Source organism: Pan troglodytes, chromosome 19 (genome assembly GCF_028858775.2).
Source record: "Pan troglodytes isolate AG18354 chromosome 19, NHGRI_mPanTro3-v2.0_pri, whole genome shotgun sequence".
Classification (NCBI taxonomy): Eukaryota; Metazoa; Chordata; class Mammalia; order Primates; family Hominidae; genus Pan; species Pan troglodytes.
Window position 1 is genome coordinate 20555588 of NC_072417.2, and position 24075 is coordinate 20579662.

The 24075-nt window shown below is 45.5% G+C and overlaps 1 protein-coding gene across 2 annotated transcripts in view; it reads right to left on the bottom strand.

Annotated features, from left to right (window-relative positions):
• Positions 1–24075, bottom strand: part of NPEPPS (aminopeptidase puromycin sensitive) — a 109931-nt gene that overhangs the window by 85633 nt on the left and 223 nt on the right. The window contains exon 2 of one of the 2 annotated variants that reach the window (XM_063798336.1): positions 3524–3637. In XM_063798336.1, coding sequence (XP_063654406.1) covers positions 3524–3600 — 77 coding nt within the window. In that variant the 5' untranslated portion in view covers positions 3601–3637. Of the gene's footprint in view, positions 1–3523; positions 4053–24075 lie in introns of those variants that run through there. The other variant, XM_063798335.1, reaches the window with a different exon arrangement.

Genomic DNA, 24075 nt, shown 5'->3' on the forward strand with positions numbered 1-24075 from the left:
ACCATTTAAGGCTCTCCATGAACTGTCCTTATCATTTTCCCAGACTTGTTTTTTCTTATCCTTTAACATATATTCTCCAGTCTTAACAAGCTAACCAGTTTAATGCTTGGCCCTTACAGCTTGCTCATTCTTCTCTTCTCTACCATTGCTCAGGCATTATTGCTGGAATGACCTCCTCATCTTTTTCGGCAAACCGGGGCCCCTCCCTTCCTTCAACACTCACCTTTTCCAGAAAGTCCTCATTGACTAACTCCACCCAACTCTCTTTTCCCATCAGTTCACAAGTACTGGCTTTTGCTGATTTATTTGTACTTGTTCTGACTGTTACTCTGTAATTATGTTGTTGTTTTTGTTTTATTCTGGGTATTTTTTGAGATGGAGTTTTGCTTTTGTTGCCCAGGCTGGAGTGCAATGGCAGAATCTCAGCTCACTGCAACCTCCGCCTCCTGGGTTCAAGCGATTCTCCTGCCTCAGCCTCCTGAGTAGCTGGAATTACAGGCATGCGCCACCATGTCTGGCTAATTTTTTGTATTTTTAGTAGAGATGGGGTTTCTCCATGTTGGTCAGGCTGATCTCAAACTCCCAACCTCAGGTGATCTGCCCGCTTCGGCCTCCCAAAGTGCTAGGATTATAGGCATGAGCCACCGCGCCTGGCCTATAATTGTGTTTAAATTTATTTTATATGTGTATCTTTGCAAGATGTACTACTAGTAAGAGCTTGTTTCCTAATTCCTTTATTACTCTCGGTACTGGACCCTGCACAAAGTACATCTCAATTATTATTGAGCTGACTAACCAATTAACCAAGAGACAATATTTTACCCAGTCTGTAGCCTTTCCTGTATGTACAAGATGTGTGCCCCATAGAGAAACCACGTGAACCTAAGACTGGAGGCAACTTTCTTTTATAAAATCACAGAAAAGATTAAAAACAAAACACTAGGCTAGGCACCATGCCTCACACCTGTAATCCCAGCACTATGGGAGGCCAAGGTGGGCGGCTCACCTGAGGTTGGGAGTTCAAGACCAGCCTGACCAACATGGAGAAACCCCATCTCTACTAAAAATACAAAATTAGCTGGGCGTGGTGTTGCATGCCTGTAATCCCAGCTACTCAGGAGGCTGAGGTGGGAGAATCGCTTGAACCCAGGAGGCAGAGGTTGCAGTGAGCCAAGATCACGCCATTGCATTCCAGCCTGGGCAACAAGAGTGAAAGTCCATCTCAAACAAAAACAAAAACAAAAACAAAACACTAGGGCCACAGACTTCATGGCAGCGGTAATTTTTGATCCTGCTGAGGAGAAAGAAGAGAACCTTACATGGCCCCATCCTTGGTCCCATGATCCAAGAGATTCCAATGCAGCAAGTCAAGAATAAACCCACACTTAGAACTTGGGCTACAGGAATGGAAGGTAACACACAGTTCCCTTAAATATGACTGGATGACCACCTAACATATGCTCCGTACAGGCTTCTCTGAAATAACAGAAATTAGAACACAAGGGCCCTTGGAAATTCATTTCCCTCCATGGTGCTTCAGAAGGAATGGGAAAGTCAGTAATGTCCCAAGATCCTTAGCCCTACTTTTAACAGGCTTCTAGGCTTCTCTGTTTACCACACCTTTGAAAATCTGCAAATGAAAAACCTATGGAAGTCCATATATATCAATAAAAAGTTAACAAAGATTTGGGAGACTGAGGCAGGAGGATGACTTGAGGCCAAGAGTTCAAGACCACTCTGGGCATCATAGTGAGACTCCCATCTCTACAAAAAAAAAAAAAAATTGGCCGGGCGCGGTGGCTCACGCCTGTAATCCCAGCACTCTGGGAGGCCGAGGCAGGCGGATCACGAGGTCAGGAGATCGAGACCATCCTGGCCAACACAGTGAAACCCCGTCTCTACTAAAAATACAAAAAAAAAAAAAAAAAATTAGCCAGGCGTGGTGGCAGGTGCCTGTAGTCCCAGCTACTTGGGAGGCTGAGGCAGGAGAATGGTGTGAACCCGGGAGGCGGAGCTTGCAGTGAGCCAAGATCGCGCCACTGCACTCCAGCCTGCGCAACAGAGCAAGACTCCGTCTCAAAAAAAAAAAAGTTTTTAATTAGCTGGGTGTGGTGGCCTATGCCTGTAGTCCTAGCTACTTGGGAGGCTAAAGTGGGAGGATTCCTTGAATCCAGGAGTTTGAGGCTGCAGTAAGCTATGACTGCATCACTGCAGTCCAGCCTGGGCAACAGAGTGAAATCCTGTCTCTGTTTGTTTTGGTTTGGTTTGGTTTTTTTTTTGAGACAAAGTTTTGCTCTTGTTGCCCAGGCTGGAGTACAGTGGCACAATCTTGGCTCACTGCAACCTCCGCCTCCCGGGGGTTCAAGCGATTTTCCTGCCTCAGCCTCCCAAGTAGCTGGGATTACAGGTGCCTGCCACCATGCCCAGCTAATTTTTTGTATTTTTAGTAGAGAGGGGGTTTCACCATGTTGGCCAGGCTGGTCTCAAACTCCTAACCTCGGGTGATCCACCCGCCTCAGCCTCCCAAAGTGCAGGGATTACAGGCATGAGCCACTGCGCTCGGCCGAAATCCTGTCTCTTAAAAAAAAAAAAAGTTTAAGAAAGAAAAGAAAGGAATAAAACAATCAGTCATTCTAGCCAGAGCCACTATTGTTTTCAGTTTTCAAGTACTAGCCTGACAAATATGAGGACACAAAAAGAAATAGTTTCAATATCATCACTGACTTTATGACCTAAAACAAGTCCTATCAATTCTCTGCCTCAGTTTCCCCATCTGTAAAGCAGATGTGGGCATAATGCACGCTTATCTCAAAGAAAAGTATGATTTCTCCAGTGGTTTGAGAATTTCTTAAAAAGCCTGTTATTGGGCCAGGCATGGTGGTTCATGCTTGTAATCCCAGCACTTTGGGAGGCTGAAGCAGGCAGATCACTTGAGGTCAGGAGTTCAAGACTAGCCTGGCGAACATGGTGAAACCCCGTTTCTACTAGAAATGCAAAAAAATTAGCCGGGTGTGGTGGCGGGTGCCTGTAATCACAGCTACTTGGGAGGCTGAGGCAGGATAATTGCTTGAACCCAGGAGGTGGAGTTTGCAGTGAGTCAAGATCACGCCATTGCACTCCAGCCTGGGTGACAAAACGAGACCCCATCTCCAAAAAAAACAAAAAAAAGGCTATTATTTTCTTAATGTGAGAATGGTCTTTGTAGCAGGACTAGTAAAAAATTGAAGTAAAATTATAGAGAGCAAATGTAAGTCATCGAAAGAAGTATTTCAGAGCAAAGATAATGTAAAGGAATTGGATTAGGGAGGCAAAATATTCAGGCAGGAAGGAGAGAAACCCCAGCTATGGAACACAGAAAGAGAAAGATGTGGAACGTTTGAGAGAACCATTACAAAACCACCAAGTTAGATCAAAACAAAGCATTACAGTTACTGTTTAGCCTCTCTGACTTACAAATTATGGCCTTCAATGTCAATTTCAAGCATACAAATTATAACTCGAATTCCACTAATATGTGTCTTACCTGCGGAATATGATGAAGGGGTTCCAAAGGCCAGGAACAGAAAAACTTGGAGAGCAATCCGTGGAAAATGATGCCATGAGGTCCCAGCCTTGACTCTTCCGTAACTTAAAATGGCTGTTGAAATGACGGTTGGAAATGTGAGTAGATGGAATGCTGCCTACCCATCCTGTGTTCTTCATGAAAGGAAAGTAGATTAATTTCACATGCTTTAAAATGTTTGCTATACTGATGGATAACTTAATTTGTCATAATAATATGTGAGCTATAGATTGGATAGATTGATGGATAGATACATTGTTTTATTTATTTGGGGATAGCAATATGACATTATGCACACAAAAATGTAGCCAAAGGAAGGTCCTATCTGGTCATAAAGAGTTTTATTTCTCTTGGTATCTTTCCATCAGGAAGTTGAAAAAGTCATACATTTCCACCTTTCTCACTTCCTTTCTAGCCCTCCTCTTTTTTTTTTTTTTTTTTTCAGTACTTCTGCTTCCCTTTTCACAACTACTTCTGCAGGTCTGTTTACCAATCCCAAGGGAGTGACAACTACAAGAGCAAACCTAACCCCTTTGTTGATGATCGTCAAACTGAGATGACCTGTTTGGCTGTGACCTGTTTGGTTGTAAAGGATTAGCCACCAGGGCTTTGCAGAATATAAGTTAGGGAGCCAACTTATATGATAGGGTGAAGCCAATACCCTCTGCTGCAAAGAGTGCATATGTCTATGTCTGATGCGTGGGCCTCTGGAATGCTACTATAACATTTCTCCTGAAATCCCAAGTCTTTTTTTTTTCTTTTTTTGAGACGGAGTCTCTCTCTGTCGCAGTGGTGCGATCTTGGCTCGCTGCAACCTCCACCTCCCGGGTTCCAGCAATTCTCCTGCCACAGCCTCCCGAGTTGCTGGGACTACAGGAGCATGCCACCACGCCCGGCTTTTTTTTATTATTAGTAGAGACGGGGTTTCATCATGTTGTGCAGGCTGATCTCAAATTCCTGACTTCAGGTGATCCACCCGCCTCGGCCTCCCAAAGTGCTGAGATTACAAGTGTGAGCCACCACGCCCGGCGAAATCCCAAGTTTTTAAAGGTTACAGTGCTCTGGAGCTGGCATGCTGGAATTGAGTTTGCAATGATGTTTGCCGTGACGTCAAATCCAAAAAAATCAGTGCGAGCTCAGGTTGAACCAGACCAGTGGGGTAGCCAAGAGGATTAGAAGTCGCAGCTTGGCAAGTCAGGGGGCCTCAGTTTCTCCACCCTTGGCTCTATTTCTGTTTGCTTCTTAAATCCTTGACAAGAAGAATTGACATCAGAATAGTCCTCACCCAATGTGCTATCCAAGGCCTAGCAAAGAGAATAAGCTTAACCCAGGTTAAGGGTGGGGTGAAGAGAAGAGACCCAAGACATTAAGGCCTACTAATCTGGCAGAATCACATCTCATGGGGCGTGATTTTATGAGAGCAATTTGCCTTGGAGTCTTAGCCACATAAATAACTAAGGATAAGAATCTTCTGCTGCCAGCCTCCCTACAGTTTGCATAGGAGTCAAGATTAATAAATACTTAAAAAGTGTAAGGGGAGCTAAAAATTGGCTTGTGACCTGCTTATTCATAGGACTGAACCAAAAGTCATAGTGTACCCAGTAAACAAATAATGCTAGAGCTAAAGAGAAACCATAAGGTAAGCATCTAAGATCCTTTCATTTTCAGATATACATGCTTTAGAAAAATTGTCTTGGCATGGAGACTAGCCTTTGGGATCTAGTGCCTTTAAAAAAAATCTGATGGTAACATCTCTATTTTGGTAAATTGATTCAAGAAAAAGGCAAAGAGACAAAAAGCAATTCAAACTGCTCATACTCTTTAGCCCTGGGAAGCCTGCACCGGCAGGTTTCTGGATATGGTCTATTTTAGTTCAAAGTGCAATCACACTGTATAAAATATAAAGTCACTACGAATGAGGCATAGCACAAATACCCTAGGGACCTGACATCAGGAATTAGGGCAGGTCACAAAAGAAAAAGACAAAACTCAGAGCTTCACTCTTGTTGCCCAGGCTGGAGTGCAATGGTGCAATCTCGGCTCACTGCAAACTCTGCCTCCTGGGTTCAAGCGATTCTCCTGCCTCAGCCTCCCAAGTAGCTAAGATTACAGGCATGCGCCACCACACCTGGCTAATTTTGTATTTTTAGTAGAGACGAGGTTTTCTCCATGTTGGTCAGACTGGTCTCGAACTCCCATCCTCAGGTGATCCGCACCCCCTCGGCCTCCCAAAGTGCTGGGATTATAGGCGTGAGCCGCTGTGCCTGGCCAAGACAAAATTCTTTAGGCAAAAAGGCACAATTTAAACCATTCAAGAGAGATTTATATTCCTGTTGCCCCAAACCTACATTAGCTGTTAAGTGGAGGCCACAGTTTTAGCAACTCTACATCAGGAAACCCTGAACTCTTGTTGTGCCCTATCCCAATGTGTCTCAGTGCCAAGAGATGCCAAACGATGTCATCTTTGTTTAGCTCTATGTACTTTTGCTAAAGTGATTCATTACTGTCTTATCTCAGTGTAAGAGGATATCAGTAGATGCAGGAGAGGGTGACAGAATCAAAGGAGTGGAGGAGGTGGAAGAAGAGAAAAAGGCATCACTATTTTACAGAAAAAGTGCCATTATTGGTGTCTGACAAGGTAAATCGTTTTCTTTAGTTTATAAGCCCTGCCTCTTTTTATTTTTTCCAGAAATTAGAACACTAGTTCTATCCAGGTTTGGTTCAGACTTGGATTGTACAAGTCGCAGTTCTTAGAGCTGATGATACCAGGGTCCCATTCTGTCACCCAGGCTGGAGTGTGGTGATGTGATCTCAGCTCACTGCAACATCTGCCTCCCAGGCTCAATGATCCTTTACCTCAGCTTCCCAGGTAGCTGGGACTACAGGCATGCACCACTAGGTCTGTCTAGTTTGTGTGGAGTTTTTTGGTAGAGATGGGATTTCACCATATTGCCCAGGCTGGTCTCAAACTCCTGGTTCAAGCGATCCTCCCGCCTCCCCAAAGTACTGGGATTATAGATGTGAGCCACTGTGTCTGCCCTAAAATGGTAAAATCTTTAAGACCCTTGTTTTCCCTAATTTTTCCTCCCCTCCATGGTAAAGAAGTCCAGTATGCTATGTTACTAACGCTAGGATTCATAACTTACATTTTAAGGATAGCCAAAGTAAGCTGAAAATTACTTCCTATTGTTTTGTTCTTTATAATTGTTTTAGGGGGCTTCAAATACAAGGGGTCAAAAACTGATGTAGGACAAAGATAGATGCAGTCATTGCCCAGAGTTAACTGCAAAGCAATGACTAAAAGCCATGATGAGAAGAATTTCTGACTCCCAGGCCTCTCTTCTTTCTGAATATCCTAGCAGTCCTAGATAACTCTCAGAGGACAAGTGTTGAAATGTGTTGACAAGTGTTGACAAGGAGGACCACACATACCCTAGATTTTCCAGGACAGTCCTGATGGCAAATATTCTCCACTGTCATCAGAAGCCATGTAAATAAATGTCCTAGAAATTCCAATATTCTAGCATTTTGGGTTAAAGAAAATGGAAGAAGAACTGCATGCCTGGGAGTCAAGGCAAAAAGGGCACATGATAGTTGGTGTCAAGGCCAGGTAACAGGAAGGAGACAGAAAGATCTGATTGCTAGAATAACCAGGCAGCTCAAATGAGGGTAACAGAATCTTGTGCAGCACAGCATCATGATGCTAAAAAAAATGCTCTTTCCATGAGTGCTTAAAGCAGACTGAGAGAAAAGTTGCTGTTTTCAACCCACCTCTGGAGTACTAGTACTCCAGCCTCCATTAGTCAGGCTTCCACCCTGGAGATCTGACATAGTATGACAAGTCCTACAAAGCCAAACAATGAGGTCATCCTTTGTAGGTTACTTCATTGTGGGTGATAACTTAATCAGGAAAAAATATGTTCATTCAGCATTTTTCAAGTCCTCAAACTGCTTTATGAAATCAAGTCTGTTCATTCCTCTCTAGGAAGAGCAAACCTAGCAAGAGAAACAAGTTCTCTAGGTTTATAAATCTATATGGTTAATCCTAGGCTCTTAGCCCCTACTTAAACAAATCCTGACCCTAGAGATCTAAATGAAATATTCTCTTTATTTAGTACAATTAATCCATTACCACTCTGAATAATTGGAAATATATTTAAATGCTTTTCATAGTGTGAGAGACAGAATGGAAATCCATGGAGCAGAAGAAAGGCTCAGTTCTTCTCCTTTTACCATGATCATGATAACTTTATAATTCCATGTAGTAAACCCTAAGGGCACGTTCTCATCAGCCAGGTTAGAGCCCCTTGTTCTACAGAGTAATGAAAGAGTTAGACCAAATATCTTTCCCCAGTAATAGGGTGGCCAGATAAAAAAACAGAACACCTAGTTAAATTAGAATTGCAGATAAAATGAATAGTTTTTTAGTGTAAATAGTCTCAACTATTTCATGGGACATGCTTAGACACATGCTTAGACTAAAAATATGCAATAGTTTGCCGGGCGCAGTGGCTCACGCCTGTAATCCCAGCACTCTGGGAGGCCGAGGCGGGCGGATCACGAGGTCAAGGAGATGGAGGCCATTCTGGCTAACACGGTGAAACCCCGTCTCTACTAAAAATACAAAACATTAGCCGGGCGTGGTGGCGGGTGCCTGTAGTCCCAGCTACTTGGGAGGCTGAGGCAGGAGAATGGCGTGAACCCGGGAGGCAGAGCTTGCAGTGAGCCGAGGTTGCGCCACTGCACTCCAGCCTGGGCAACAGAGTGAGACTCTGTCTCAGAAAAAAACAAAAAGCAATAGTTACAAGTTAGGTTACTAAATACTAAAAACTATTCATTGTTTATCTGAAATTCAATTATTATTATTATTTTTTGAGACAGAGTTTCACTCTTGTTGCCCAGGCTGGAGTGCAATGGTGCGATCTCAGCTCACCGCAACCTCCGCCTCCGCCTCCCGGGTTCAAGCGATTCTTCTGCCTCAGCCTCCCGAGTAGCTGGGATTACAGGCATGTGCCATCACGCCTGGCTAATTTTGTATTTTTAGTAGAGACAGGGCTTCTCCATGTTGGTCAAGCTGGTCTCGAACTCCCGACCTCCAGTGATCCACCCGCCTCGGCCTCCTAAAGTGCTGGGTTGTTTTTTGGTTTTGTTTTGTTTTTCGTATTTTTTAGTGGAGACGGGGTTTCACCATGTTAGCCAGGATGGTCTCGATCTCCTGACCTTGTGATCCGCCCACCTCGGCTTCCCAAAGTGCTGAGATTACAAGTTTTCTTTCTTTTTTTTTTTTTTTTTGAGATAAGGCCTCACTCTGTGGTCCAGACTGGAGTGCCTTGATCTCCTGGACTCAAGTGATCCTTCCACCTCAGCCTCCCAAATAGCTGGTACTACAGGGATGCACCACAATATTTGGCTAATTTTTTTTTTTTTTTTTTTTTTTGAGACAGAGTCTGGCTCAGCTGCCCAGGCTGGAGTGCAATGGCGCAATCTCGGCTCACTGCAACCACCCTCTCCCGGATTCAAGCGATTCTCCTGTCTCAGCCTCCCGAGTAGCTGGGATTAGAGGCACCCATCATCATGCCCAGCTAATTTTTGTATTTTAGTAGAGACAGGGTTTCACCATGTTGGCCAGCCTGGTCTTGAACTCCTGACCTCAGGTGATCCACCTGCCTCAGCCTCCCAAAATGCTAGGATTACAGCTGTGAGCCACCACGCCCAGCCTTTCGGCTAATTTTTGTATCTTCTCTTTTTTAGAGAAGGGACTTTGCCATGTTGGCCAGACTCGTCTCAAACTCTGGGCTCAAATGATCTGCCTACCTCGGCCTCTCAAAGTGCTGGAATTACAAGTGTAAGCCACTGAGCCTGGCCCGAAATTCAAATGCAATTGGGCATGCTGTATTTTTATTTGCTAAATATAGTAACCCTACCAGTACTATGCTTTCAGATTTTTTTTTTTTTTTTTTGAGATGGAGTTTTGCTCTTGTTTCCCAGGCTGGATTGCAATGGCATGATCTCGGCTCACTGCAACCTCCACCTCCTGGGTTCAAGTGACTCTCCTGCCTCAGCCTCCTGAGTAGCTGAGAGTACAGGCGCCCGCCACCACGCCCAGCTATTTTTTTTTTTGAGACAGAGTCTCACTCTTGTCGCCCAGGCTGGAGTGCAGTGGTGCGATCTCGGCTCACTGCAACCTCCACCTCCCAGGTTCACGCCATTCTCCTGCCTCAGCCTCCTGAGTAGCTGGAATTACAGGCACGTGCCACCATACCTGGCTAGTTTTTTTTTTTTTTTTTGGTGGGGGGGATGGAGTCTCGCTCTGTCGCCCAGGCTGGAGTGGAGTGGCGCAATCTTGGCTCACCGCAAGCTCCGCCTCCTGGGTTCCCGCCATTCTCCCGCCTCAGCCTCCCGAGTAGTTGGGACTGCAGGTACCGGCCACCACTCGCGGCTAATTTTGTGGGGTTTTTTTCTTTTTTGTATTTTTAGTAGAGATGCGGTTTCACTATGTTAGCCAGGATGGTCTCGATATGCTGACCTCGTGATCTGCCCAGGTCGGCCTCCCAAAGTGCTGGGATTACAGGCGTAAGCCACCGCACCAGGCCCATATCTGGCTAGTTTTTGTATTTTTAGTAGAGATGGGGTTTCACCATGTTGTCTAGGCTGGTCTCGAACTCCTAACCTCAGGTGATCCACCCGCCTTAGCCTCCCAAAGTGCTGGGATTACAGGCATGAGCCGTCACACCCGGGGTAAATAGGGATTTTAAAATAGCTTTGTGTGCTGGCAAATATCTTTTTCTGGAGAGTGGAATGACATTCTGTCATGTTTAATTTTTTAGGCTATGAGACCGCTAAAAGGGATATCTAACTCTCTTCTCCTTTTCTTATTCCCTAGGGTATTCACTTTAGTGGAAAACAGCATAGGTTAATATCAACTGGCTCCATAAAAATCAACTTGTCCCTTTAAATATATCAAATACTTTAAATAGTTTTTCCAATATTAAATATCCATGTTCAGAATGTGGTGGTGATTATGCTGTATTTAATAAGAGAAATTACTTTGAGAGTGATGTTGGCAAGATTATGTCAAGTAGCAGCCAAGGCCTGATATACCACACTGTCAAACCAATGATTTTTTTTCTTTCTTTCTTTTGCTACTGTTACTATATTAATATACTTTTAGTATTTCCACTCACCTGAAAATGATGCAGGCAGATATTATAAACCTGATTCTGTCACTCCTGCAAATATCAAAGCTTAAACATTTTAATGGGGAGGGAAAAAAAAACACTCTGAAGAATAAATATTCATAGGATTTTAATCCAGAAGTATCCCAACATGCGCAGTGGCTCATGCCTGTAATCCCAGCACTTTGGGAGGCTGAGGCGGGCAGATCGCCTGAGGTCAGGAGTTTGAGACCAGCCTGGCCAACATGGTGAAACCCCCGCCTCTACTAAAAATATGAAAATTAGCTAGGCATTGGCCGGACACGGTGGCTCATGCCTGTAATCCCAGCACTTTGGGAGGCCGAGGCGGGCACATCACGAGGTCAGGAGATGGAGACCATCCTGTGGTCTCCCCGCCTCTACTAAACACAGTGTTTAGTAGTGACACAGTGAAACCCCGCCTCTACTAAAAATACAAAAATTAGCCTGGCGTGGTGGCAGGCACCTGTAATCCCAGCTACTTGGGAGGCTGAGGCAAGAGAATGACAAACCTGGAAGGTGGAGTTTGCAGTGAGCTGAGATTGTGCCACTGCACTCCAGCCTGGGCGACAGAGCAAGACACCGTCTCAAAAAAAAAAAAAAATTAGCCAGACGTGGTCGCAGGTGCCTATAATCTCAGCTACTGGGGAGGCTGAGGCAGGAGAATCTCTTGAACCCAGGAGGTAGAGGTTGCAGTGAGCCAAGATTGCGCCACAGCACTCTATCCTGGGTGACAGAGTGAAACTCCATCTCAAAAAAAAAAAAAAAAAAAAAGTATCCCAGCCATGGGCAGTGGCTCATGCTTGTAATCCCAGCACTTTGGGAGGCCAAGGCGGGCGGATCACGAGGTCAGGAGTTCAAGACCAACCTGACCAACATGGTGAAACCCTGTCTCTACTAAAAATACAAAAATTAGCCGGGCATGGTGGCGCGTGCCTATAATCCCAGCTACTCAGGAGGCTGAGGCTGAGGCAGGAGAATGGCTTGAAACTGCAAGGCAGAGGTTGCAGTGAGCCGAGATTGCACTGAGCCGAGATTGCACCATTGCACTGCACTCCAGCCTGAGTGACAGAGTGAGACTCTGTCTCGAAAAAAAGGTATCCCAACAGAGTTTCACATTTTACCATAACCCACAGGAGAGAAATCTTTTCCATAATCATTAATAATTTAGTTCTTTAGAAAAATCATTTCCTCTTCATGTGATTTTTCTTGTTTTAGACGTGGTCTCATGATGTTGGCCAGGCTGGCCTCAAACTCCTGGGCTCAAGTGATCCTCCTGCCTCAGCCTCCTGAGTAGTTGGGACTACAGGGACGTGCCATGACTTGTTTATCAAGCAGTTATTGAGTACCTAGTGTGTGCCACTCAGTGGCTTGTAAGTGGCAGAGCCAGTGGCAGAAGCCAGGTTACCTTGACTCAGAACAGGCACTCTTTCCTAATACTTGGTCTTCCCATGATCTCTTTCTGGAACCCCCAGGGCTGATGAAATATAACCCAAAGAATAAACTGGAACAAGACAAAGAGAAATAAAGCTTGAGTTTCCATTTAGCTCTTCCCTGACAGGTGGTACATAACTTAGCCCATTCAAGAGCAGATGAGTTTCCATCGCCTGTTTTGTTTAAATATTAAGAACTATTAAAAGACATTATTTTCCCTTGATGGTTATCAGAATCTTCTGGCTTTCCAACAGTGCCACCCAAATCCTTTATCTGTCTAGAACCCCTTGGTGTTTCAGTTTCTTCATCTGTAAAATTAGGTAATGGATTAGATCATCTTCAAAGTTCTTTCTAGCTCTTAAATTATTTTATTCTACTAATTTTCTGTGGGAAAAATTATTATGCTCAGATCCATCAGCTTTGGCTAATGAGGGCTGCACTCCACAGTTTGAAAAGTTTAGGAAATTCCCGGCCTGGTGTGGTGGCTCATGCTTGTAATCCCCGTACTTCCAGAGGGCAAGGCAGGCAGATTACTTTTGCCCCCAAGTTTGAGACCAGCCTGGGCAACGTGGCAAGACCCTGTTTCTAATAAAAAGGTAAAAATGGCATATCATCCATGGCCTTTTTACTTTTCCAACACAGCCTGGGAAATTATTAATAACAATAAAATCTCTACAGTGTACTCTTTCCTAATTACTTTGAATATTTTCCTTCCTCACAATGTCACTGAGACACAAGAAGGTATTATTCATCCACCAAAAATGAGAAACTGGACATACAGATAGGTCATGCACTTTTTTTTTTTAATGGAGTGTTGCTCTGTCACCTAGGCTGCAGTACAATGGCACGGATGTCCACTCACTGCAACCTCTGCCTCCTGGGTTCAAGCGATTCTCCTGCCTCAGTCTCCTGAGTAGCTGGGACTACAGGCGCATGCCACCACACCGGCTAATTTTTTGTATTTTTAGTAGAGACGGGGTTTCACATGTTGGCCAGGCTGGTCTCAAACTCCTGACCTCGTGATCCGCCCACCTCGGCCTCCCAAAGTGCTGGGATTACAGGTGTGAGCCACCACGCCCCGCCTAGGTCATGCACTTCTAAAACTCACAGTAAGTGGGAGTAGATCTAAAATGAGAAAGTGGATCTCTCTGCTGACTGGGTCTCTTGTCCAGGCTTTTTATCCACAATAAGCTTTCTGGTTAATGTAGAGAATGTGGAATGCTCATTAATTGCTCTTGGAAAATGAAACTGTCTCTTCCTCCCTTCCTACTTCAAAAAAACACACACACAAAAACACAGAAAAACAATAATGCCCTCACTTTACTAAATGAGCAAGAGGAAAAAAAATGAATCTGGCCAGGTGCAGTGGCTCATGCCTGTAATCCCAGTACTTTGGAGGCTGAGGCAGGCGGATCACTTGAGGTCAGGGGTTCAAGACAAGTCTGGCCAACATGGTGAAACCCTGTCTCTACTAAAAATGCAAAAATTAGCTGGGCGTGGTGGCACACACCTGTAATCCCAGCTATTCGGGAGGCTGAGGCAGGAGAATCACTTGAACTTAGGAGGCAGAGGCTGCAGTGAGCCGAGATTGCACCACTGCACTCCAGCCTGGGTAACAGAGTGAGACCCTGTTTCAAAAAAAAAAAAAAAAGGAAAATCCACAGTAGGCGCCGTCTGGAATGGCTCAGGTGATAGCCAGTCACCTGGAGCAGAGAAAAAGCTGTGGTCACTAGTAATTTCAGTATTTCAGTGATGTTTCCCACCACCAGCTGTCATCACAATTTCCAGAAAAGCTGCCAAGAAAAAGCAGGAATTCGCATTTCACACAACCCTAAACACACACACACACAATGGATCTTCCTGACTGCTCTTTGCCCTCATATCTTCCTTCCCTCAAGCATTCCAGATAAACAGGTAAGGTACTTGACTCACCTGCAGGTGAATAACTCAGTACTCTTGAAGGCGCCTCCCTTCTGCCAGCAATCCTTACTCAGTTATTCTTTCCTTCCCTAATCTGGATTGTTTCCTTGAAACCAAAAACCCCAGTAATAGGCACCTTATCCCTACTTCCCCTTTTTCCTTTCGCCTCTTGCCATCCCTCATTCCAAACAATACACTCAGGTCTGTAGCAATCCAGGCTCTTATCACACTTAGGAGGTAACTGGCTATTGAAGTGCTTATCTTTATTTTTACAATATGTGACATGTTTATGTTCTATTCCAATCCAGCACAGTGTCTGCCCCATTGTTGGGACTCAACAAATGTTTGTTGAATAGAACTTGCCTAAATTGGCCTCAGGCACCTCCTAAATTTCACAGTATGCTGAGTTCCAGGGAAAACTAGACCGACTAAGCCAACTGCTCCCTTCCTGTCTGGGAGGACCCACCCACAGAGCAGAAAGGGGAAGCTGCACCTCTGCAGACAGAGAGGGTTTGACTGATGTCCCTCCTCCACCTGTGATCCCACCCCATTCTCCTTCCTCTGTCACAGGCTAAGGCAGTCCTGGAATGCCTCCCCCCACCCCAACCCCCCAGACTGATCCAGGCCATTTTATGTGGCAGAGCTGCTAATAGAACAGGCTGTGTATTAGATAGGGTTCAGGGTAGAGATCAGAGCCTGAATTTTATTGTAGGGATCACTAAGAAAGTTAGATTAGTTTGTGTTGTTTTTTGCTTTTTTTTTTTTTTTTTTGAGGCGGAATCTCGCTCTGTCCCCAGGCTGGAGTGCAGTGGCGCGATCTCGGCTCACTGCAACCTCCACCTCCCAGGTTCAAGTGATTCTCCTGCCTCAGCCTCCCAAATAGCTGAGACTACAGGTGTGTGCCACCACACCTGGCTAATTTTTGTATTTTTAGTAGAGGCAGGGTTTCACCATGTTGACCAGGCTGGTCTTGAACTTCTGACCTCAGGTGATCCTCCCGCCTCAGCCTCCCAAAGTGTTGGGATAACAGGCATGAGCTACTGTGCCTGGCGTTAGATTAGAATTTGATATGAACCTAAGTAGACTAGTCTGAGATGTGTCTGTAGGGATTGAGAGTGTGAAGCTCTAGAGACCTAATGTCTAGGTTCAAATAGTGTCTGTGCAACTTTTTAACCATTTGTTACACATTTAACCATAAGTTACACAAGTTACTTAACTGCCCTATACCTCAGTTTCTTCACTCATGAAATAGGGATAATAGGCCGGACGCGGTGGCTCACACCTGTAATCCCAACACTTTGGGAGGCCAAGGTGGGTGGATCACCTGAGGTCAGGAGTTCAAGACCAGCCCAGCCAAGAGGGTGAAACCCCGTCTCTACTAAAAATACAAAAATTATCTGGGCATGGTCGGGGTGTGGGGGCGCCTGTAATCGCAGCTACTTGAGAGGCTGAGGCAGGAGAATAGCATGACCCTGGGAGGCGGAGGTTGCAGTGAGCCAAGATCGCGCCATTACACTCCAGCCTGGGCAACAAGAGCGAAACTCCATCTCAAAAAAAAGAAAAAGAAATAGGGATAATAACAGTACCCGTATCACAAGATTGTCCAAAGGATTAAATGAGTTAAAATATGTTAGTGCTAGGGCTGGGTATTGTGGCTCACACCTACAATCCCAGCGATTTGAGAGACTGAGGCAGGAGGTTTCCTTGAGGCCAGGAGTTCCAGACCAGCCTGGGCAACATGGTGAGACCCTGTATCCACAAAAAATTTTGACAAAATTAACTGGTCATGGTGGCATGGGTCTGTAGTCCCAGCTACTTAGGGGGTTGAAGTGGGAGGATTCCCTGGGCCCAGGTGGTCAAGGCTGCAGTGAGCCATGATCGCACCACTGCACGTCAGCCTGGATGACAAAGTAAGACTTTGTTGGCTGGGCGCGGTGGCTCACACCTGTAATGCCAGTACTTTGGGAGGCCAAGGAGGGTGGATCACGAGGTCAGGAGATCGAGACCATCCTGGCTAATACGGTGGAACCCCATCTCTACTAAAAATACAAAAAATTAGCCAGGCGTGGTGGCAGGAGCCTGTAGTCCCAGCTTCTGAGGAGGCTGAGGCTGGAGAATGGCGTGAACCTGGGAGGCGGAGCTTGCAGTGAGCTGGGACGGCGCCACTGCACTCCAGCCTGTGCGACAGAGCGAGACTCCGTAACAACAACAACAACAACAAACAAAAGGCTTTGTCTCAAAAATAAAATAAAATACACTAAAAATAATTTAATTTAAAAATAAGGATAAAACCATGTTAGTGCTCAATATTATTACCGAGGAGAATGGCTCTTGAATAGCAGCAAGTTTACTATGTTGAGGTTTGTATTTCTTTTCTTTTATTTTTTTTTTGAGACAGAGTCTCGCTCTGTCGCCCAGGCTGGAGTGCAGTGGTGGGGTCTCGGCTCACTGCAAACTCCGCCTCCCAGATTCAACTGATTCTCCTGCCTCAGCCTCCAAGTAGCTGGGATTACAGGCGCACACCACCACACCCAGCTAATTTTTTTGTATTTTTAGTAGAGATGGGGTTTCACCATGTTGACCAGGATGGTCTCTATCTCTTAACCTTGTGATCCACCCACCTCAGTGTCCCAAAGTGCTGAAATTACAGACATGAGCCACCGTGCCTGGCTCTTTTATTATTATTATTATTATTATTATTATTATTATTATTATTATTATTTTGAGACAGTCTTGCTCTGTTGCCAGGCTGGAGCACAGTGGCATGATCTCGGCTCACTGCAACCTCTGCCTCCTGGGTTCAAGCAATTCTCCCGCCTCAGCCTCCCAAGTAGCTGGGATTACAGGCTCCTCCCCCTACCATGCCCAGCTAATTTTTTATTTTTAGTAGAGATGGGGTTTCACCATGTTGGCCGGGCTGGTCTCGAACTCCTGACCTAAGGTGATCCACCCACCTTGGCCTCCCAAAGTGCTGGGATTACAGGCGTGAGTCACTGCGCCCAGCCCCTTATTTTATTTTTTGAGATGGAGTCTTGCTCTATCACCCAGGCTGGAGTGCTGCGGCGTGATCTTGGCTCACTGCAACCTCTGCCCCTCGGGTTCAAGCAATTCTCCTGCCTCTGCCTCCTGAGTAGCTAGGATTACAGGCACACACCACCATGCCCAGCTACTTTTTTTGTATTTTTAGTAGAGATGGGGTTTCACCATGTTGGCCAGGATGGTCTCTATCTATTGACCTTGGGATCAGCCCGCCTTGGTGTCCCAAAGTGCTGAAATTACAGACGTGAGCCACCGTGCCCAGCTCTTTTTTTTTTTTTTTTTTCCCGAGATGGACTGTTGCTCTGTCGCCCAGGCTGAAGTGCAGTGGTGTGATCTTGGCTCACTGCAACCTCCACCTCTGGGGTTGAAGCGATTCTCCTGCCTCAGCCTTCCCGAGTAGCTGGGATTACAGGCACCTGCCACCACGCCTAGCTAATTTTTGTATTTTTTTCAGGGGAGACAGGGTTTTGCCATGTTGGCCAGGCTGGTCTTGAACTCCTGACTTCAGGTGATCCACCCACCTCGGCCTTCCAAAGTGCTGGGATTACAAGCATGAGCCACCACACCTGGCCTAATTTGTGTGTTTTTAGTAGAGATGGGATTTCCCCCATGTTGGCCAGGCTGGTCTTGAACTCCGGACCTCAGGTGATGCACCTGCCTCGGCCTCTCAAAGTAGTGGGATTACAGATGTAAACCACTGTACCTGGCTGAGGTTTGTATTTCTTTTTCTTTTCTTTTCTTTTTTTTTTTTTTGAGACAGAGTCTTGCTCTGTCGCCCAGGCTGGAATGCAGTGGCACGATCTCAGCTCACTGCAACCTCCACCTCCTGGGTTCAAGCGATTCTCCTGCCTCAGCCTCCTAAGTAGCTGGGATTACAGGCGGGCGCCACCACACCCAGCTGCTTTTTGTATTTTTAGTAGAGACCAGGTTTCACCATGTTGGTCAGGTGGGTCTCAAACTCCCAACCTCAGGTGATCTGCCCACCTCGGCCTCCCAAAGTGCTGGGATTACAGGTGTGAGTCATTGCGCCCGGCGCAGTTGATTTAAAAAAAAAAAAAAAAACAAACTAAATGGGCTGGGCATGGTGGCTCACGCCTGTAATCCCAGCACTTCGGGAGGCCGAGGTGGGCACACTTGAGGTCGGGAGTTCGAGACCAGCCTGACCAACATGGAGAAACCCCATCTCTACTAAAAAAAAAAAAAAAAAGTAATTGCACAGGTAGGAGTAGGACTGGTGTGACAGTATCTTGTGTGAAAAAGGTTCAGGTCTCACGAAACCCAATGCAGTCAGAGTTTCATGAAAAGACACACTGTCAGATCCAGAGAGAGAATAGTCTCCCTGCATTTTAAACTGACTGGTTCTGACTGTCCCATATTAAGAAAGATATTGAGGGCTGAGTGTGGTGGCTCACGCCTATAATCCCAGCACTTTGAGAGGTTGAGGTGGGCGGATCACCTGAGGTCAGGAGTTGGAGACCAGCCTAGCCAACATGGCGAAACCCCATCTCTACTAAAACTACAAAATTTAGCTGGGCACGGTGGCACACACCTGTAATCCGAGCTACTCGAGAGGCTGAGGCACAAGAATCGCTTGAACCCAAAAAGCGGAGATTGCAGTAAGCCGAGATTGCGCCACTCCAGGCTGGGTGACATAACGAGACACCATCTAAAAAAAAAAACAGGGCCAGGTGCGGTGGCTTACACCTGTAATCCCAGTACTTTGGGAGGTTAAGGCGGGTGGATCGCTTGAGGTCAGGGGTTCGAGACCAGCCTGACCAGTGTGCTGAAACCCGTCTCTACTAAAAGTACAAAAATTAGCTGGGTCTGGCGCCTGTAATCCCAGCTATTCGAGAGGCTGAAGCAGGAGAATCACTTGAATCCAGGAGGCAGAGGTTGCAGTGAGCCGAGATTGCACCAGTGCACTCCAGCCTGGGCGACAGAGTGAGACTCCCTATCTCAAAACAAACAAACAAAAATCAAACATTAAAAAGAAAGAAAAATATTGAGGAACTAGAATATGCCTAAATATGAGATCATATTTGAAAAAGATCTCATAACTTTACCAGGTGAGAAAGAATTTGATGGAGTTTGGAGATATTATTGATGGGGAAGAGAAGACTAATGTCCTCAAACAGGTATAATAAGGCTGACAATATAAAACTGTCAATGTTCAACTGTTTTGATCTATAAAAATAGCAATTTCATTTGGTTCAACCTAATAGAAGAGGATGTAGACTTATTTTTTAATGCTGCAGAGGGCAAACCAGAATCATTGGGTGAAAGAGGGAAGCAAATGTTACATCAATATAGGAAGGAATTTGTCACAATCGGATGCTCAGAAACAGAATTAAGTACCTTACAAAGATCTAGGTTCTTTGTCTGAGAGAGCCCAGGCAGAGCTGGGTGACAGTGTGTTGGGGATATTTAAAATATTCCACATTCAGTGGGAGACTCTCCATGATCCAGCCTGCATTTGCACCCTGGCCAACTGGACCCCACAGTACAGGGACAACATACCAGACCACTTAGGGCACCCTGGCCATCCCAAGTTCCCAAGTTGTTTTACACTGCTGTGTCTTCATGCATGTCAATCCCTTTGCCTAGAATATTTATTTATTTATTTTTATATGTTTTTTATTTTTTTTGAGACGGAATCTCGCTGTGTCGCTAGGCTGGAGTGCAGTGGCGCGATCTTGGCTCCCTGCAACCTCTGCCTCCCGGGTTCAAGAGATGCTCCTGCCTTAGCCTCGTGAGTAGCTGGGACTACAGGTGCATGCCACCACGCCCCACTAATTTTTGTATTTTTAGTAGAGACGAGGTTTCACCATGTTGGCCAGGATGGTCTCCATCTCTTGACTCCGTGATCCGCCCACCTTGGCTTCCCAAAGTGCTGGGATTACAGGAGGGAGCCACCGCACCTGGCCAAATTTTTATTTTTATTTAATTAATTAATTAATTTATTTATTTTTTGAGACAGAGTCTCACCCTGTTGCTCAGGCTGGAGTGCAATGGCACAATCTCTGCTCACTGCAACCTCCGCCTCCCGGGTTCAAGCAATTCTCCTGCCTCAGCCTCCCAAGTAGCCGGGATTACAGGCACATACCACCATGCCCTGCTAATTTTTCCATTTTTAGTAGAGATGAGGTTTCACATGTTGGCCAGGGTGGTCTTGATCTCTTGACCTGGTGATCCGCCCACCTCGGCCTCCCAAAGTGCTGGGATTACAGGCGCAAGCCACCATGCCCAGCCCCTTGGCTAGAATTTTATGTCTCCCTGCAAATTCCTGCTCATTTCAAGTGTGACTCAACTCCAGTGTGGCCCCACCTGAATTCTCAAAACGGTCTTTCATGCTCTCCTCTGCACCACCTTGTACCTTGTGCTTACTTCTGTAGTGGCTGTTATGGTTCTTTTGTTATTTTTGGTGTATTTTTCTCTTTCCTACCAAATATAAGCTGCTTGTGGACCAGAAACATTTCTCTTTCATTTTTATATTCCCCAGTGATTTCATCAATATCTGCTACATGGCAAATACTCAATAAAAAATTCATTAAATGAATGAGGTTCGATATTTTGATTTTATATATATGTAACATCAAAAAGTTATAAATATAAATTTTGAATCAAATATTATTAGTTAATAAAAAATTAATGTCTTTACTATGTGTGATGCACGATATTTTCTATTCTATATTCATTTTTTTAAATGTAAGTCATGACCTAGATTCCAAAATTAACTTGGGTTCCCAGCCTTATTCTGAAAAACACTGAACTGTATGGTCCACAGCAGGGATTTGAATGGAAGGTATGATCATGGAACCCTTTGAGAACCCAATGGAAGCTATGGGCCTTCTTGCCAGAAAGATGCATACGTGTACTAAAATTGACATTCAATTTCAGGGGCTCCTTGGACCCGCCAAACTCCTTCTGAGAATCACAGGTTATGAGAAAGTTCCTTCTAACTCTATGATCCTATTTTTCTGAGAGGTATTAAAAAGTAGTTGGGCCTGCCTGGACAACCTGGTGAGACACTGCCTCTACAAATAATAAAAGATTAGCTGGCCATGGTGGCATGTGCCTGGGGTTCCAGCTACTTGGGAGGATGAGGCAGGAGAATTGCTTGAGCTCGAAGTCAAGGCTGCAGTGAGACTGTGCTATGATTGTGCCACTGCACTTCAGCCTGGGAAACAGAGCAAGACCCTGTCTCAAAAAAAACAAAAAAAAATTAGGTAGCTGGGAGCTGGGCATGGTGGTGAGTACCTGTAGTTCCAGCTACTCAGGAGGCTGAGGTAGGAAGATCTTTTGAATGCCAGGAATATGAGACCAGCCTGGGCAATATAGCAAGAATCTCTCTAAAACAAAACAAAACAAAAAGTATTAAGAAGTAGTCTTGGGGCTGGGTGTGGTGGTTCACACCTGTAATCCCAGCACTATGGGAGGCCAAGGTGGGTGGATCACTTGAGGTCAGGAGTTTGAGAGCAGCCTGACCAACATGCTGAAACCCCACCTCTATTAAAAATATACAATTACCTCTGTTAAAAATACAAAAATTAGCTGGGCATGGTAACGCATCTGTAATCCCAGCTACTCGGGAGGCTGAGGCAGGAGAATTGCATGAACCCAGGAGGCGGAGGTTGCAGTGAGCCAAGATCACGCCACTGCACTCCAGCCTGGGCGACGGAGCGAAAGTCCATCTAAAAAAAACCCCAAAAAAGACCTAGTCTTGGAACCTCAAACCTCTATTAATCATCTATAGAGAGAGCACAAATTTGGAGGGGAGCTACATAAAGAACAAAGAATGGAAAGAAAATTTTGAGGTGAGACAGGTAGGATAGATACGTACATGTGAAAAATCAAAAAGTGAAGAACAAAAGAAATCCCGACTAAGGGTTAGGTAGAGGGGAGAGGTGTGGCAATGCTGACCCAGGTTTTCAGGCCTGCAGTATCTGATTTTCTTTTCAGACTATTAGGCTTGGGATTGCAGCCCTGTAATGTTCTTCTTCCCTCCCTATGGCTCCCTCTCTCTTCCTCCCCTTTAGGCAGCCCTTATGGAAACTCTGAAACTCTTTCTCTTTTCTTCCAGATGGGGAGTTCTGGCAGAAAGAATGTTCTGGCCTGTGTGCAATGACTCTGTTTTCTCTGCCAACGGATAAAGCTAAAATCTGCTTTCTTGGAAACCAGCTAATGTCTTTAGAAGCATGACCCTAGTTAAGGAGAGACTGGGACCTTTTTTTTTTTTTTTTTTGAGATGGAGTCTCGCTCTGTCGCCCAGGCTGGAGTGCAGTGGCGCGATCTCGGCTCACTGCAACCTCTGCCTCTCATGTTCAAGCAATTCACCTGCCTCAGCCTCCCGTGTAGCTGGGATTACAGGTGCCGGCCACCAAACACGGCTAATTTTTGTACTTTTAGTAGAGACTGGGTTTCACCATGTTGGTCAGGCTGGTCTCAAACTCCTGACCTTAGGTGATCTGCCCACCTCAGACTCCCAAAGTGCTGGGATCATAGGTGTGAGCCACCGTGCCCAGCTGAGACTGGGATCTTTTTTTTGAGACAGAGTCTCTGTTACACAGAGTGCAGTGGCACAATCTCGGTTTACTGCAACCTCCAACTCCCAAATTCAAGTGATTCTCATGCTTCAGCTTCCCGAGTAGCTGGAATTACAGGCGTTTGCCACCATGCCTGGCTAATTTTTGTATTTTTAGTAAAGACAGGGTTTCACCATGTTGGCCAGGCCGGTCTCGAACTCCTGGCCTCAAGCAATCCACCTGCCTTAGCCTCCCAAAGCCCTGGGATTACAGGTGCGAGCCACCACACCCAGCCCAGATGGGGACCTCTGAATAAAGGGAGGGTAAGAAAATAATTTTCAGCATCTACTGGTACAGTGACTCATAAAGATATGAGGATCTTGAACAGCAACAAATGATTTAAAAATGGAATATTCTGTCTCTGAGATCTAACCTTAGGATCACATTGGTCTTCTTTGAATCTAAGAATAACATCTAAAGTGTTTTTGGCAACCTATCCAGGAGGCAACAAATATATATCTCACGTTTTCTACAGGACAAACTGTGAAAGAGATACATGTGAAGCCCAGAAGCATCACAGAATCAGCTTCCTATCCAACCCTCAGGAATTTGACAATTACAAGAACTTTGGTAAAGTCCAGAAAGCCCAGGACATTACTGTAGTCCATAAGTAACTAAGCTGAGGGAAAGAATGGAATTTGGGGTGGGGTTAGGAAACCTATGTCCCTAGTTAGGCCCCTGATTCACTGTGTGATAATCACCAGTCACTTCCTGGTTCAGTGTTTCAGTCCCTTCCCCTGCCCAAGTAAAATAAAATAATGATTTTATTCTTTTTTTTGAGAAAGTTAAGCATGATTGTTTCTATAGAGAAATCTGGAAAGTAGCCAATCTCTTAGTGTAGCTCTATGGGATGATTTTGGTCATTTTATAAGCAATGTAACCTGTAAACCTCATGGTTGTTGTTGGGACCCTCAGAAAGGAATGAGATAAATAGGTAGTCTGCTTTCCTCCTGCGTCTTCTGTCTAGGATGATACTGTTGTGTTGCTAACAGAGGGCCCTGGAGAGAGATTTAGGAGATAACTGGGTAACACCCAACTAGGTCAGGGAATGAGTCAGGGCTCAAGGACTCGACACCAACCTCTCCCACTCCTGCCAGGAAACCTCTGGGTGAGACAGATGAGAGAGAAGCCGAGGGGCGGGCCTCACGGCTGCCTGCCCTGGGTCCTCTGGCTTGTGGTTTCACCCTGGTTTGCCCTGCAGCAGCTGTAACGTGTCTGCTGACACGCAAGCCCTGGACACGGCTGTCCCTCCCCCTTTCCCAAACTTCTGCTCAGTTTCAGAAACAGATGGCACATTCCACCCCAGAAGTGACTGTTGGAGAGATGAGAGGAAAAAGGCAGAGCA